This window comes from Gadus chalcogrammus, chromosome 4 (genome assembly GCF_026213295.1).
Source record: "Gadus chalcogrammus isolate NIFS_2021 chromosome 4, NIFS_Gcha_1.0, whole genome shotgun sequence".
NCBI lineage: Eukaryota > Metazoa > Chordata > Actinopteri > Gadiformes > Gadidae > Gadus > Gadus chalcogrammus.
Genome location: NC_079415.1, coordinates 30,935,623 through 30,953,122, shown reverse-complemented (window position 1 = coordinate 30,953,122; position 17,500 = coordinate 30,935,623). Strand labels below are relative to the sequence as shown.

The 17,500-nt window shown below is 47.1% G+C and overlaps 1 protein-coding gene across 1 annotated transcript in view; it reads right to left on the bottom strand.

The window, feature by feature from the left end:
* Nucleotides 1-17,500, bottom strand: part of LOC130381001 (dystrophin-like) — a 68,879-nt gene that overhangs the window by 15,904 nt on the left and 35,475 nt on the right. The window contains exons 16-30 of the mRNA XM_056588422.1: nucleotides 15,671-15,841; nucleotides 12,110-12,232; nucleotides 10,984-11,156; nucleotides 10,460-10,595; nucleotides 9,902-10,077; nucleotides 8,847-8,994; nucleotides 8,062-8,187; nucleotides 6,870-7,019; nucleotides 6,278-6,376; nucleotides 5,872-5,968; nucleotides 5,220-5,389; nucleotides 4,460-4,577; nucleotides 3,717-3,928; nucleotides 2,546-2,700; nucleotides 1,620-1,809 (exon numbers count right to left, since the gene is read on the bottom strand). Of these exons, the coding sequence (XP_056444397.1) occupies nucleotides 1,620-1,809; nucleotides 2,546-2,700; nucleotides 3,717-3,928; nucleotides 4,460-4,577; nucleotides 5,220-5,389; nucleotides 5,872-5,968; nucleotides 6,278-6,376; nucleotides 6,870-7,019; nucleotides 8,062-8,187; nucleotides 8,847-8,994; nucleotides 9,902-10,077; nucleotides 10,460-10,595; nucleotides 10,984-11,156; nucleotides 12,110-12,232; nucleotides 15,671-15,841 (2,244 nt within the window). The remainder of the gene's footprint in view (nucleotides 1-1,619; nucleotides 1,810-2,545; nucleotides 2,701-3,716; nucleotides 3,929-4,459; nucleotides 4,578-5,219; nucleotides 5,390-5,871; nucleotides 5,969-6,277; nucleotides 6,377-6,869; nucleotides 7,020-8,061; nucleotides 8,188-8,846; nucleotides 8,995-9,901; nucleotides 10,078-10,459; nucleotides 10,596-10,983; nucleotides 11,157-12,109; nucleotides 12,233-15,670; nucleotides 15,842-17,500) is intronic.

Genomic DNA, 17,500 nt, shown 5'->3' with positions numbered 1-17,500 from the left:
TCAAAACCAGCTAGAGGATGTAACCAGTTTCACATACCTTGGTATTGTAATTAATATAGAAGGAGAATCGAAGGAGGATGCCAGAGCCAGAATTGAGAAAAGCAAGGACAACATTTAACATCTTAAATAAAATCTGGAAAACAAAAAACGTATCACTCAGGACCAAACTAAAAATCTTCAACTCAAATGTCAAATCCACTCTACTTTACGGATCCGAAACCTGGAAGACAACCACCAACATACTCAACAAACTACAGACATTCAGCAACCGCTGTCCACGACGCCTCCTGGGAATCTACTGGCCCAACACCATCTCAAATGCCAACCTTTGGGAACTCACCAAACAAGAACCACACACTCAGAAGAAAAAACAAATCAATTACAAAGCAGGCCCTAACATGGAACCCACAAGGCAAGAGAAAGAGGGGAAGACCTAGAGCCACCTGGAGAAGAACCACAGAGCAGGAGATGAAGACGAAAGGGCTGACATGGCAACAACTGGATCGGAAGGCACAAGACCGAAGAGGATGGAGGGGTTTCATCGATGGCCTATGTTCCCTAGGGAGCTTAAAGGCCTAACTAACTAACTAATACTGTCACAACAATGGTCGTGCCATGGAATTGAAACGAAGACCAACCCCCCCCCTGCTCCTTGACCACCTTGACTAAGACATTTTCTGAGGGAAACACTGCCTTGGTAACGCCTATGGCCGTGTTCACATCTAGCGTTTCTTGTAATAGGGAAAAGTTGAGCTGACCGTTTTTTCAACAAAAATAAAAGCTGGCAGCGTTTTTTTGCCCTAAAAGCGCAGAGAGCGTTTTTTCTATCGCCTAGCAACAAACCCATTCTAGACCCGAAGTTACTCGCCTACTACGTATCCAGGCTAGAGCCCATTAGACATGTTGTAGATCTCGACATGTTCTGTAATTTCAACTATTAATCGCTCCACCGGCACTTTCCCCGAGTGATTTGTCCGCCATTGTTTCTTGTTTTGACAGTTGGGAGTTTCCTTCGTGAAGAAGTGTCAATGTGCCGCTTGTGATTGGTCAGATGCCCAAAAGACGTCTGACGTCGGCCGCTTTCTTCCTGAAAGTTGACCTTTTTTCAACGCACCGTATGGCAGAAAAAAACGCTGGGAGAGGCGTTTAAAAAAGCGGCCGTGACTTTTTCCAGAAACGCTCTGCTCCATAGGAATATAATGTAAAACAAGCGCTGGCAGATTAAAAAAAAGCTAGATGTGAACACGGCCTGAGTCGATAAAGTAAACAAGCTGCTGTAACAGAGAAGAACTACAGAGAACAACACTAATGACACAAGGAAAAAAGCAAGACACTTGCGGACCCCCACAGACCCTAACGGATCCTCCAAGACCCTCGGTGACCCCCATGGACCCTCACGGACCCCAACGGACCCTCCCAGACCCTCAGGATCTTTGGGCCCCTCCCGGAACCTCCTGGGCCTTCCAGACCCTCCCGGACCCTCACTAACCCTCAGGTTCCCTCCCTTACCCTTGTGGACCCCCCTACAGACCCTCACGGACCCTCCCTGACCCTCCCGGACCCTTGTGGACGCCCCCCCTAGACGAGCAGCCCCCCCCCCCCCACCCCCCGGGCTCTACCTTCCACTGGGCCAGCAGGTTCTTGGCGGCGTGGGGCTGCTCCTGGAGCCGCTCCTGGCTGGTGGCGTCCACCAACACGTTGCAGGTGGTCTCGGCCTCCGTCAGCCAGTTGAGGAACTTCTCCAGGTCCAGGTAGAACTGCTGCAGCAGCCGCAGGGCTCCCTCCAGAGCCCCCTCGCGCTCAGACACCCTGCAGGGGGGGGGGGGGGGGGGGGGGGGGGGTGAGGTGAGGGTGGAGGACGCCGCTACCGCTAGCATCGATGCTAAGCTTGAGACTGATGTAATGTGTAATGCGTGAACTATAACGTAGGTAAGGGAGGGTGAAACGGAAAGTCTATCCAAATCGCCCCCCCCCCCTGAGGTCGTTGAGGCGGGGGGGTTTGCCGACACACTCTTCACGAAGCTCGCACGGAGATACGGGTTGCTACTGAAACGGTGTTTATTAAGTCTATAACTCCGGTTGACGTTTACAGAAGCCAAAAAAAAAAAAAAGATAAATTGTAGGAATCAAGGTTTGTGTGTCTCAACTCAAAAACTCGCTATATGGATCCAACAGAAGGACTTTTGTTTATATAGATATATATTTTTAAACGCATATATATTGTTTCACTTCATTGTAACTAGCGTCCGTATTTTGTGGTATTGTAGCTCTTCAGGTGCGCCATGACACTAGCAACATCTGTGTTTATGTCTGCATGCACAGTGTGTGCGTATATAATATAAATATATATATATAAATATCCTCGGGTGTGCATGTGTGAGTTTGTGTGTATCGCCGTGTGCGTCAGTCGGTCCGTCTATCTGCAACAGTTCCTGTGTTTGCTTGAGTGAGCTTGCGCGTGCCTGTGTGTGTGTGTGTGAGTGTGTGTGTACATATGTGTGTGTGTGTGTGTGTGCGCGTCCGCGCGCGTCCGGTGGTCACTCACCTCTTGCTGACGTGGGTCCAGCTGCCGTTGATGGTGTCGTGCAGGTGTCGGACCAGGTGGGCGTCGTCGTTGGAGTACTGCCTCAGCAGACCGTCTGCCTGCGAGTTACACTGCTCCACCTGCCCCCACCACGCCGACAGGTCCTTAGCCAGACCCTGGACCGGGTGGGGAGGGGGGGGGGGGGCAGGTGGGGGAGGGAGAGAGGAGGGGAGGGGAGGAAAAGAGGGAGAGATAGAGGGAGGGATGGGGAGGAGGGGAGGGAGAGAGGGAGAGAGATGGATGGAGAGAGGGAGGGACAATTGGGGGGGGGGAGAGAGGGAGAGAGATAGATAGAGAGGAGGGAAGGGAGAGAGATGAATGGAGGGAGGGGGGGGTGGGGAGGGAGAGAGGGAGGGAGAGCGATAGATGGAGAGAGGGAGAGAGAGAGAGAGGGGGACAGAGGGGGAGGGATACATGGATAGATGGAGAGGGGGAGAGGGGGAGGGAAAGAGGGAGAGAGATAGATGAGAGAGTGGGAGAGATAGAGGGAGGGAGGGGGAGGAGGGAGAGAGAGGGAGAGAGGGAGGGTGGAAGAGAAGTTGGGAGAGAGGGAGAAAGATAGATAGAGAGAGGGAGGGAGAAGGGGGAGGGATAGATGGAGAGAGTGTGAGGAGGGGAGGGGGAGGGAAAGAGGGAAAGAGGGAGGGAGGAAGAAAGGAAAAAGAAATAGATGGAGAGAGGGAGAGATATATGGAAAGGAAGGATAGACAAATAGAAGAGAAATAAAGAAAGAGAGGAAAGGGATTTTCAATAGAAAGTACAACACTGATATTAAACACTGCAAAGACATAGATTTAGGATGTAGTCGTTGACAGACAACATTTGATACTGAAAAAGTCTTTTTCATTTTCATCCCAGTATTTTAAGCCAAGATCTGTTGTAATGAAATTACGATAATCTAGATAGATTTGATGTGATTGTCTTGCCATCTGTGTTTGTTTGACTGTCCTAGTGTGTACTTTGTATGTTTGAGTGTGTGTGCTTGTACGACTGTGTATGTTGTGAGTGTGCACTCATTTGTCTGTATGTGTGTGTGATCAAGTATGTGCATATGTGTGTTGGTGTCTATGTACGTGCGTGTATGTGTGAGCATGTGTGTGTGTGTGTGTGTGTGTGTTCCCACGTGACCGACCTTGAGTTCGTTGTTCTGCTTCTTCAGTGCCTCCACCGTGTACGTGATCTCCGTCATGGCATCCATCCTCTCATTGGCCTCCTTGATCAGAGGCTCCACCTTCCTCCTGGACTCCAGCCAATCGGTGGAGTCCTTCAGCATGTTGTGAAGCTGCGCCGTCCTATCAGAGAGCTTGGTCTGGGAGTCCTCCCAGTGGGCCTGAAGACGCTCGACTACAACGAAGAAACAAAACCATTGAGTGGGTGAATGAAGGAATGAATGAATGGATACAAAAAATGCAAAATGAATAGAAATATAAGTCAATTGATAAACACAAATCAATGAATGAATATAATACTATAATGGTATAAATAACTCCATTATAAATAAAAAATAAAACATAATGAAAATATAACCTAATAATATAAATGACTCCATTCATTCATAAGGAGGAAAAGGACAACAGCACCACAAACAGGATCCACAAGTAGCCATGGATACGAAGGAGAACGTCAGTTATAACTCACTGTTTTTTTACTAAATCCCTGATTAAGTGCTTATACTTGTTGTATCCTAGATTAAAATCCTATCTCCAACTTGTAATGCCTGTGTTTAGTCTGTGTGCGCGTGCGTGTGTGTGTGTGTGTGTGTGTGTGTGCGTGTGCGTGTGCGTGTGCGTGCGTGTGTGTGTGTGTGTGTGTGTGGGTGAGCTCACGCGCATGTGTGTGTGTGCGAGCGCCTGTGTGTTTGTGTGTGTGACCCACTGCGATCAGTGATGGCGTTGCGGGTCTCCTGGTTGCTGGTCTTGTTCTTCAGGTTCTGGGCTGCAGTGACCTGCTTCTCCAGCAGGGGGCGGCGCTGCTCCATCTCCTGAAGGGAAGCCTGAGAAACGACATTCAACGTGATACAACTATCAAACTGCCAACTGTTGTTGAGAACGTTTACATGGACAGAGAAACCCGGTTGGGCAGAGTAAGCAGGTTATGGTGTTTTTTAATTTTTAGGGATGACAACCCTCATTATTGTGTTAACATGAACGAAAAGGTGACCGGGTTATGGTTCACTCACGTTTACAGTTTACCTTGACCATTTGATAACACCAATCGTAGCATTTGACGATACCTTTTGGATCAACAGTTGTAGACCTATTATGGTTTTGTTAATATCGATACTAAATAAGACGTTGAGCATGTTGACGTGCTGTTCAGGAAACTTTCTATTTCAAAATACCAAGCTGTGGACATTTTGCCTGTAATTCATCTTCTTCTCTTTTAGATCTGAGATCTTTCATGAAAGAGGTGTCCTCAGCAGGCCGAAAGTGGGTTCAATGCTGGCCTACCTGACCCCGAGTTGAAAACCCGACCTTTTGATTCAAGCCCATAATGTTATTACATAATTATGGACTTGAATTAACCATGGCAACACCTGGTTACCGTGTTTACATGAGAGACAGACCGACCTGTGTTTTAGGGGTTTGTGGTTTCCGCTTGCATTTCAAGGGGTCTGTGACCTCTGAACTCTGACCTTGAGCCCTTGGATGTTGCTGTTGATGTCATCCAGGTCAGCCACCACCACCCGCTTGTTTTGCACCATGTTGTCCAGCATGCTCAGCCAATCAGTGAGCTCGGCCCAGGACTTGTGGAACTGGGCCAACGCAGCCGACTCCGCTTGGCCACTTCCTAGTAGGGTTTGTTCTGAAAGGTCGCGCACACGTACGTACGACATGCATACACACACACGCAGAACAACCAAATAGTACACAGACACACACAAAATCATACAATTATATAAATGTTATACTCATAAAATAAATACTGCCTTCCCATGATGCATCTGGATAAGCCGCATAGACAGCTAGACACGGAGGCACACACACGGGCGCACAAACGCACGCACACATACACACACATATATGCACACGCACCCACGCACACGTACAGGCAGACAAGCAAATAGCACACAGACACACACACACACAGGTGCACAAAGGCACGCGCACGCACACACGCACGCACACACACGCACACACACGCAGACAACCAAATAGTACACAGACACACACAAAATCATACAATCATATAAATGTTATACTCATAAAATAAATACTGCCTTCCCATGATGCATCTGGAGAAGCCACATAGACAGCTAGACACGGAGGCAGACAGACGGGTCTTACGGGATTTCCTGGCCGCCAGTAGGGCCATCCGTTCTCTGTGCTGTCTCATCAGCTCCAGTATCACTGACCAGTCCTCAGTTAGCTGGGCATGCTTCTCCTGCACACACACACGCACACGCACAAACGCACACACAGGGTCCAAATCGTTTAACCGTAATAATTCAAAATAATATGAGATAAACACATATTTAACACATATATTACACATATATCACTCCCATATATTGTAATAAGGGGTCAGCTATAACTCCCTATACATATATCACTCCCATATATTACAGAATTGAATTCTTTCCATCAGCCTTCAGCATAGACCTCGCACGCACGCATGCACGCACACACACGCACACCCACGCATACACAATGCTTTAGGATTGGATGACATCAGGCCGTGGGTGACCCTGACCTTGTCTGATTGGCTGGGAGGGTTGTCCTTGTAGAGCTGATTGGCCCGGTCCAACAATGACTCCACCTCTGGCTCCTTGGCCTGCACCTCCTCCACCAGCTGTGAGTCATAGCGCTCACGTCAGTGACTCAGCCAGCTCGTCCACTTTGATTATAAAACATCCGACAATGCGTGTTTGTGTGTGACTACATGTGGTGCCCACGTCTGACTGTGTATGTGGGTTTTCATGCACCACGGTGTGTGTGTGTGTGTACGTGTGTATGCAAGAGCGTGTGTGTGTTTGTGTGTGTATATGACATACATATGTCTGAATATACACATTTATAGATATGTGTGTATGTGTGTGTGTGCGTGTTTGTGTGTGTGTGTGTGTGTAGGCATGCATGTGTTTATTATATATACCTCAATTTATACATGTGTGTGTATACATGTGTGAACTTATCTAAAAATACCCATGTGATTGTGAGTGCGTGCGTGTGCGTGTGCGTGTGTGTGTGTGTGTGTGTGTGTGTGTGTGTGTGTGTGTGTGTGTGTGTGTGTGTGTGCACATGTGTGTGTGTGTGTGTGTGTGTCTCCGTATGTGCGTGTCCACCTTGGGCTCCAGCTCCTCCGGGCTGCTCTCCAGGCGGGTGCGGGCGCGTGCTGCCCAGGCAGAGAGGTCCGCCAGCTGGCCCTGGAGCCGCTCCAGGTCCCTCAGCAGGCCCTCCATCTCCAGCTGCCACTCAGGCAGATCCCTGGACACCTACAGCACACAGAGGTGGGGTCCACACCACCACAACTTTATCAACCACACGGACGAGAAACAGGTGCTGGAGGTAGGATTTTTGGAGACATTATTTGATGTGTCATTTGCTTACAATGGCACACCTTTTAGTAATTGAAATACACTTTGAGAATATCTGTTCCTAGTTGTCTTTGCCCGCTTCTGTACCAATTTAGATTTTAGACCGCTCCCAATTAATTTCTGACCAATCAGGGCATCTCTTCCGTGATTGGTTCCGGTAATCCATCTTGCCTGTCAATCACGGGTGCGGGAAATGCAACTCTTGTCAATGATGGAGTACCATACGGAGGGAGGAGGGTTTTTTGTGCTGTTCGTTTCAACCTCTTGCTCTCTACCGCTCTTTTCTGCTCTCTTTGAACCTCTGGAACCTAACCTACAGCCACTACAACTTCTTCAAGGTTTCTCCCTTGCTATTAAAACAAGTTTTTCCTTGCCCTTTAGAGGGTTATGTTTGGCAGTCTGTGAAGCCCTTGTGCCCTGTCGACAAGAATAAAAAATTGTAGCGATCAACATTCCCTGGATGGATCGACCCGAGGATGGGCGAGTTGAATCTTCAAATTTCTAGCTCACATATTTTGAATAGAGTAAATCGCTGTTGTCAAAAAGCCTCTCAATGCCATCTATTTACCACTCACTCACCTTGTAAGATTCTTTCATTCAAAGCGTCTAATGCGGACCCATGTGACTGAAGGCTTAGTTATGGTTCCAAGTCGACGTAACGCAAGGGGGTTTACGGGCGCAGGACGTCCTTGCGGACTCTCCTTGAGTCAACTGCAAGGGCGCCTGCCAAAAATGTTGACCTAGCGTCGAGGCGACGCAGCAGCGAGGGCTGCGATTGGTCCGCTCACTAAAGCCAGACGCAGAGCCCAAACAGGTTCACGACTGCGTCGAAGCGTCGCGACGTGGAACCATAAGTGAGCCTTCGGGGAGGAGGTCATCATGGACCCATGGGAGGAGCTCTGTGGGGCGGAGGCACACGGCGGGGTGCGGCGGTGCGGACCTGGGCGAAGCGGGAGTTGATGACCCGGATGTCGGTGTGCTTCTCCGCGGGGACCTGGTTCTGCTTCAGCCTCTGGTTCAGGTCCTCCACAGCCAACGCCCTACCGGGGATCTCGTCCACGCGGGCCTGGAAAACACACACACACACACACACACACACACACACACACACACACACACACACACACACACACACACACACACACACACACACACACACAGACACACACACACACACACACACACACACACACACACACACACACACACACACACACACACACACGTTTACGGCATTTGGCAGACGATTGAAAGAAGAATGTATTGCTGTCTGACTCTGACACTGTCTAGTCCTTTAGGAAAGCTTTTGGATCTAAAGAGGCACACGGTGTATCCAGACACATGTCATTAAGGAGCTGGCAGTGGGTGGGGGGGGGGGGTTTCTTGCTCCTCGAGCCAAAACAGGTATACTACCATTTAAAAGTTTGGGGTCACTTAGAAACGTCCTCATTTTTAAAAGAAAAACACAGCTTTCTACAATGAAGATAAAATGAAATGAATGAAAAAATATAGTCTAGACATTGTTAAAGGCTGATTGATGATTAGAATACCCTTGTGCAATTATGTGAGCTCAGCTGAGAACTGAAAAAAATGAAGTGTGAGTTTTCATGGAAATCACGAAATGTCTGTTCGACCCCAAAACTTCTGAACGGTAGTGTAGAACGCGGACATCGCTGGGCTCGACCCCAGACCCTCCGGTCCGGGCGTTGAACCCCCTGGTCGTACCTGGACCTTGACCAGGGTGTCCCTGATGTGCTGGGGCTCGGCAGGGTGTATGGGGATGGCCAGCACCCCGTCGGCCTGGTCCAGCCAGGCCTGCATGGAGCCCAGGTCCTCCTCCAGGGTGGCCGCCGCACTACGGGCCTCTGAGGACCTGGAGGGCCACAGTCAGGGAGGGGGGGGTTAGATCAGACTGGTTCAGGGTACACTGGACCAGACTACTTTAGATGACATTAGACTAGACTAGACTACCTTAGATTACATCAAACTCAACTAGACTACTTTAGATCACATTGGCGTAGATTAGACTACTTTAGATTACATCAAACTCAACTAGACTACGTTAGATCACATTGGAGTAGATTAGACTACTTTAGATTACATCAAACTCAACTAGAATACTTTAGATCACATTGGCGTAGATTAGACTACTTTAGATTACATCAAACTCAACTAGACTACGTTAGATCACATTGGAGTAGATTAGACTACTTTAGATTACTTCAAACTCAACTAGACTACATTAGATTACATAAGACTCGACTAGACTACATTAGATCACATTGGACTAGACTAGACTACCTTAGGTGACATTAGACTAGACTAGACTAGTCTACCTTCATTTATATTAGACTAGACTAGACTATTTTATATTACATTAGACCAGACTAGACTACAATAGAACACATCAGACTCCACTAAACCAGACTTCAATCAATTCTGCTACTCACAGCACAGTGATTGACAGCTACCTTTGGTTTTTTGTCTGATCTATCGAAACTGTACCCCTCTCGCCGAAGCCACAAACCCTCCCCCCTTCTTTTTTTTTTAAAGCTATGTCCCGCCCCCAAACCTCCCGTTTGATGGATGTCTCACGAAAAGCCATGTGACTTCTGCTAGACAGGGCCTTAGAGTAAGCGGTAAGCTAGCTGCATGACCGACACTCACCCACCCACCCACAGACACCCTCCCCCCCAGCCACCCACCCACAGACACCCTCACCCCCACCCCAACGACAGAGACCCTCACCCCCACCCACACCCCCCCCCCCCCCCCCCCACCGTCTGCGGTGCTGCTCCAGTCGTCCCAGGGCGCTGGCCCAGCGGGTGTGGAGGCTCTTGAGGGCCAGCAGCAGGCGGCCGGCGTCGTCCGGCGTGCTGAGCTGAGCCACCTCCTTCCCCGCCGACGTCACCCGGCCCAGGGCCACCTCCTTCGCCGGCACCGCCTCCGTCAGGTCCTGGGTGGAGGGGCACGTGGAGAGACAGACGGACGGACGGATGGTTGCTTAGGAACGAGAGCACTGACTCAGATGATTTCTGTGTTTGTTTTGGCTATAGGAGTGTGTACTTTGTGTGTTTGCGTGCGTCTGTGCGTGTGTGTGTGTGTGTGTGTGTGTGTGTGTGTGTGTGTGTGTGTGTGTGTGTGCGTGTGCGTGTGCGTGTGTGTATGTGTGTTTATGTTGCTGGGTGCTTGTTTTTATCCACTCAGTTATAATCGTGTGTGTGTGTGTGTGTGTGTGTGTGTGTGTGTGTGTGTGTGTGTGTGTGTGTGTGTGTGTGTGTGTGTGTGTGTGTGTGTGTGTGTGTGTGTGTGTGTGTGTGTGTGTGCGTGCGGGGTACCCGCAGGTGCTGGCGGTGTGTGTCGGGGCTGCCCTCGGCCAGGTTCAGCGTGTTCTCCGCCTCCTCCAGCCACGCCTCCAACGCCTTCTGCTCCGCCGAGAACTTAAGCCACTTGGCGTTGGACTCCTCCCATCGCCTGGAGCACACACACACACACACACATACCACACACACACACACACACACACACACACACACACACACACACACACACACACACACACACACACACACACACACACACACACACACACACACACACACACACACACACACAGTTCATAAGCCATATTAACAGATACATTTCTATTATTTTTACCTCAGCCAATCCCAGTAAAGCTTGTTGAGTGCTGGTCTCACCTCAGCCTATCCTGGTGCAGCATGTTGAGTGCTAGTCTCACTTTAGCCTATCCTGGTGCAGCTTGTTGAGTGCTGGTCTCACCTCAGCCTATCCTGGGGCAGCTTGTTGAGTGCTAGTCTCACCTCAGCCTATCCTGGTGCAGCTTGTTGAGTGCTAGTCTCACCTCAGCCTATCCTGGTGCAGCTTGTTGAGTTTGTCCCAGTTGGTCTTGAGGAGCAGGGCCGTGTCGTGGATCTTCTGGGCCTCCAGAGGGCGGGCCCCCGACACCATCTCGTCCCTCCTGCCCAGGGCCTCGTCCACCGGGGACGCTAGCTGGTCGATGCTGGCCTTCGCCTCCTGGACGGGGATGGGTTCAAGGTTTGGATCGAGAGGGTAGAAGAGGATTCAGACGAATTCTTTGCAAAAAAGTGTTTGAAAATCCAACAGAAATCCAGCCACAGGAACCACAGGAACCACATCGTGAACAATGCATTGTTCACGAACAGTACCAGAGTTAGCTATAAGCAAATTTACATCCGTAGTCCCTGTAGTCTAGTCTCAAATGAGAAACCACAACCACAGCAACCTTAGTTTGAGGTGGGGCTATCACTGATGTTTGAGTTTAGTGCTTGGGTAAAATGTTTGTTTGTGTTGTTTATAAAAAAAAACTAAATCTATGCAGAGTATGTAATGGTGGCCTAGTACAACAAAGACACTTATGACTAAAACTTAAGCGATGTAGATTAGACAAAACAGAAGACAATATGCAGATGAAATTATAATAACTTCAAAACAACTAGTGAGAACTCCATTAAAACCATGATTAACAGCTCTGCTGTGTTTCCAAACAAACTGTTTACACAAAAAACGAATTAGGCTAATGCCCCGACCCGAATAAATGATTTGAAGTGATTAGGTTTGAAAGCTCTATCAAGAGAGCTCTGGCCAATCTAACGAGCTCTGAGTGGGGAGGGCGAGGAGACACACTAAATGGGAACTTTCAAAACAAAAGCCCCGTGATGCAGAGTGAGGAGACATGTTGATTATAGTTTGAGTTCACTTTGCTTCTTTCACTTTGCTTCTCTCATCTTTTTACGGCTATGACACACACGCACACACAGAAACACAAATACTAACACACACACATGCATGCAAAGAGACACACACAAAGACATAATTGTCTGTCGATAGTTTTAAACAGGGAATAGAGACCGTGATGCCTGGGTAGGTTGTAACATAGTATGAAACAGGGAATAGAGGCTGTGATGCTTGGGTAGGTTGTAACATAGTATGAGACAGGGAATAGAGACCTTGATGCAGGTGTGTTGCTGGGGCAGGTTGTAGAACACGGCGGGCCAGTATTCAGGGGAGTTGAGCTTGAAGTCTGCCTCCGACACCGAGCGCAGCAACACCTGTAGCTCAGTCATGTACTCCTACACACACAGACACACACACATGTACAAACGCACACACAAGTACCCACACACAGATACACAGATACACACACACACACACACACACACACACACACACACACACACACACACACACACACACACACACACACACACACACACACATGTGGACACGCACACACACACAAACACAGATGTACACACACACACACACACACACACATACAAACGCACAGACACGTACAAGCACATATACACACAAACACACGTACATACACCAACACGCACACACACACACACACACACACACACACACACACACACACACACACACACACACACACACACACACACACACACACACACACACACACACACACACACACACACACAGGGGGTGAGCAACATTGTAAGCAGTATTAAACAGGGAATAGAGAGGCACTTCACCCGGAACAGCACACAGGCTCAGCAGGGAACGCTCACAAGAACAGTTCCAAGGAAAGAGTCTCTCAGGAGCCCAAGCAGCCCTCTCTCCCCCTCTCCCCCCCGCCGCTGCTCTGCTGTTCTGCGGCTAAACCGCGTGCGCGGCTACACGCTGGAAAAATAACACGAGTCAAATATTTTGGGATTCTAGATATTGGGTTTATTTTGGGGTTTTGTTAAAGACGGTATTGGGCTTGTTAAAGATGGACACATGGATGTACACCTTCTTTGTTTAAGCTATCCAGGCCGTGTCCATTGTAAATGAGGACTCAAGACTCTTTCCTTGGATCTGCTAATGGCTACTAGCGCGTAGCTACGTGCATGCTAACTGGGTTAGACGACTCATTTCCCCTCAAGATGTAAGAATTGCATGGTGAGGACTTTGAATAGAAGTTAACTTCCAGCAGTCCTCGACTAAGAATTCAACCCTCCCACAGCTCTGAATAAATCATCTACATACTTTATGGAAAAGAGCAATCACTAAAATGGGGATATTTATGGCGATTGAAGGAAAATGGCAGCCGAATAATACATTATAGTAGGCCTAAGGAAATATCTTTAAAAAAACGAACTCTTCTCAACAAATATAACTACAAGAACAAAGAATAAGATATTCATGGGGAGTCTGCTTTCCTTGATGGACTTTATCGTCTGACGGTAAACCAGTGCAGACAACATTACGCTCCTAAATCCACACAGGTGCACTTTAGAGTGGTGACGATCTGTCATCCCGCATCGCCTCCCTTCCCAGAGCCTGGCTTTTAATTAAAATACTGGACAATATGGCGCTGTCTGCTCCACTGAGCGGTTTAACCTTATAATGCTGTGTGGTGCTTGCAAAGGGGGCATCGAAATACCACAGATAATGAGACACACAAACGCCCCGTTTCATCAATTCAGAAAATAAAGCGATAAAATCTAGGGCCCCACAGACAGAGACCGGCTGGGGTGTTTGTGGTTTGTTGTGCGCATTCGTTTCACCTTGCAGCAGCAGACGTCTGTTGAATGGTGCTTCAACAAGACAAGCGCCACTTCTGATAAACTAGAGCTGGTCCCGGTTCATAGGCTCAAGGCTCAAGGACAGAAACGTTGTTTGGTATTCATATTGTGTTTTTTTTTGTTTTTGTGCTACCTGGTTATTTTTCTATTCAATAGGATTGAAAATGAATAGTTTGAGGGAGGCTTAAATGTGTGCCTGTGTGAGGTGTTGTGTTGATGCTGAAATGTTGTGTGCGTGACTGGTTTCTCTGGGAAAGGTGTGGGTGTGACGGTGTGTATTTGATTGTGTACACACACAATTGTGTGCTAAAAGTGCAGGACGACACAACGGGTACTGGGTGTCCCAGTTTCAATTACACAGAAATATAAACCCCAGCCAAACTCTGGCTGACTCAAGGGATTCTTGGATATGTAGTTTGGTATGTGTATTTTAGGTCCTACAGGATTCCTAGGCTGAACTGAGAAGGAAATCCAAACAATAAATCCATCACAACCAAACCCACAAGATTGTGTTCTTCTAAACCACTTGGACAAAATCGACTTAAATTCAAAACTAACTAACTCAAACAAATTTCTGATTTCGATAAAGAGCATCATAAGCACATTCTCAGTCCCTGGGAACGGACATCGCAGTGGAAGATACAGGCACTCATTGCCATGACTACAGGCCACCGTGTTACCATGACTACAGTGTATTTGTTCAGTCCTTGTGGATAAGGCCAAACTAGTATTTTACAGAAGTTGTACGTTCTGGAAATACATAATTACATTTCCACAAAATTACAATAAATCAGAACATACGGTCATGTCATGTATAACACTCACACACAAACACAGTTTTAGTAGTGTCTGTATATTTCATATTTTTTGTGGACTTTTATAATTTCTGTTTGTCCAACCAAATTATTTCAAATTGAATGAACAAACGCATTTTAAGTGGAATAACCAATAAATGGCGATGAATGAAGAGTGCTTATTCCAGAGTAGGAGAAGGTTAATGCACTGAGCAACTCATTTCAAAGCACTAATGTAATCCTGAGGAGCCCCTCAGAGCTGAACGAGCTGGTCTCCAGGGCGATTAGGACAGTACATAACACACCACAGAATCAAGACCAGTGAAGTGGACTCCTTCACCCCCTGAGCAAGGCAGCGTTCAACCCATTCAGGTTTTATTAGTCCGTGAACTTTGATTGAACTATTGACTGGAACTAATGGCAATATATATCTTTTATAAATCATTATTATATATATATATAATAATATATTTATGTATTAAAATGTGCTTATGATGCCTTGTGAATCTCAATTCTTTCACCAGATTCGACCCAAAAAGCGGATTTTGTCCAAGTGTGATTCGAGACTTTGACGGACACTGGGGCAGGTGGGCGTATGCTATTGTGATTGTGATACACGTGACTGTATACATACGTCGTCATTGATTGGCTGGTCGGGGAGCTGTGAGATGCGATTGGTTAGCAGTAGGCATGCGTTGAAACAGAACCAGACATGGCATTGAATGATAGTGGTCCGTTGTTAAGGTGACACACGCAAACAATGAAGCAAATAAACTAAAAGAAAAAAAAGAACGCATTCAAAAACCTCCACCTCTCGTTTGGTTCACTTATTTTAACTTTGACCTTTTTTTAAATTAAAATAGGCACCATTTAAGACATTGACAGTTCATGCTGAATATTGAAAACAGTATTTATGTAGTTAGTTTGAAGTGAAACATTCATAACTTTAACATTCCTTACCCTTAAAATCTCCTAAAAATACTTAAATCTAGATCATTTTGGAGATTCAGTTATTTAATGTATTCATTTTTATCCCTTTTCAACCTGAGAGGTGAGCCTTTTTGTCTAGTCACTGTTAGTCAAACAAAATGGCAGACAGGCAGTAAAGAAGTTAAACTCTAGTTAGTAAGGGCTTCATAGGGTTAGTGAACGGAGAAGTCAGGCCTCTACGGAAACTCACACAATGTCTTTTGAAGGGTAAGAACTTTCCCTCAACCTCCACCCAGCGGGTGTTCAGCTGAAGTAGGCGGGGCTCCACCAGATTGGCAGCTCCTGCCTCTGAGAGCTGATTGGCTAAGCCCTGCACCTCCTTAAGCTCCTCCTTCTTCTGGTCGAACTCTGAGCCAATTTCCTATTGGGCAAAATCAACCAGGATAGTCACTTAATTTGGCTATTGGCTAGCACTGTAGGGGTGCGTTTGATTATTTTTACACATTGAACCATGAGGAAAATATAAACACAGATTAAAAAATTTGACTTTCTGTCACACATTTAGCAAACACACTCAGCCCGACAAAAACACAGTGTGGAAAAAATAAGACATCATTTGTTTGTGCTTTTGTGTTGAAATCAACCAACTAATACATAATGCAAAGTGATTTTTAATTAATTATCTTTGATTTGAACAAGCCAGGTAACAAGCATAGTTGGTAAAATGGCGCCTTTAAAACTTTATTTACATCAGGAAGAGAAACACTAAGGCTGGTCTATGACAACAGACTAGCTACTCGGCAGCCTTTCTGATTCGTTAGAGCACTGTGTTGCCGTGGTATCAATTAGTGTCTGGAAATACCATTGGTTAACGGCAATGCCAATCTGGCCTGAGGGGGCGGGGACAACAAAAGAAGCAGATTCATGTATGGACAGACAGACAAAAGAAGCAGAGCAAGAGAGTATGACTAACACACAGAGAGAGAGAGAGCGAGAGAGAGAGAGAGAGAGAGAGAGAGAGAGAGAGAGAGAGAGAGAGAGAGAGAGAGAGAGAGAGAGAGAGAGAGAGAGAGAGAGAGAGTGGGCAGTTGGACATTTAGAAAAACAGCGTGGATTCTCAGCAAATCAGGGAGCAGCAATGGCCGACGTGACGGGATCGTGCGAGTGAGGCCTACTCAGCGAAATGTCATAGTGACCACCTGGAAGGAGAAGACATTAGACACAGTCAAAGACATTTAGAGGAGGTTAAGGGTAACACAAGGAAGCCAAGGTCACCACGGTCACCAAGAGGATGTCTGGGACCGTAAAACGAAGTCAAGGACACTAAGAGAAGCCAAGGGCACTAAGAGAAAGTCAAGGGCCATATAAGGAAGTCAGGGACCATATAAGGCAGGCAAGGATAGTAACAGGAAGTCAAGGAAAGTAACAGGAAGTCAGGGACAATAAAATGAAGTCAGGGACCATTTAAGGACGGTAAGGGCATTAACAAGAAGTCAAGGACATAATAAGGAAGTCAAGGACCATACATGTTTTCAAGGCATTAACAAGAATTCAATAACATTATGAGGGAGTCAAAGACACTAAGAGGCAGTGAAGGACCATATATGGCATCCATAGCCAGGATGCTGAAACAGAAAAATAATAATAGCATGACAGTTATGGACCACGTTAACAGAGGTTGAGAGAGAGGTAGAGAAAGCTAGAAAGAGTGAGAGAGAGTAAGAGAAGAGACACGAGAGAGAAAGATTGAAGAGGAAATAACAGCACCTGGGTAAATGTTTAAATTAATCTCATCTGGGATTTGTGTGTGTGTGTGTGTATGTGCATGTGTTTGGTGTGTACGTGTGTGTGTGTGTGTGTGTGTGTGTGTGTGTGTGTGTGTGTGTGTGTGTGTGTGTGTGTGTGTGTGTGTGTGTGTGTGTGTGTGTGTGTGCGCGTGTGTGTGTGTGTGTGTGTGTGTGTGTGTGTGTGTGTGTGTGTTTGTGCGTGTTGAAGGCCCAAAAGGGTCACAACCAAACCTCATTGTAAACTTTTATTATTTTTACCGTTTAATACCATTGTAATTTATCACGCTGTAAAA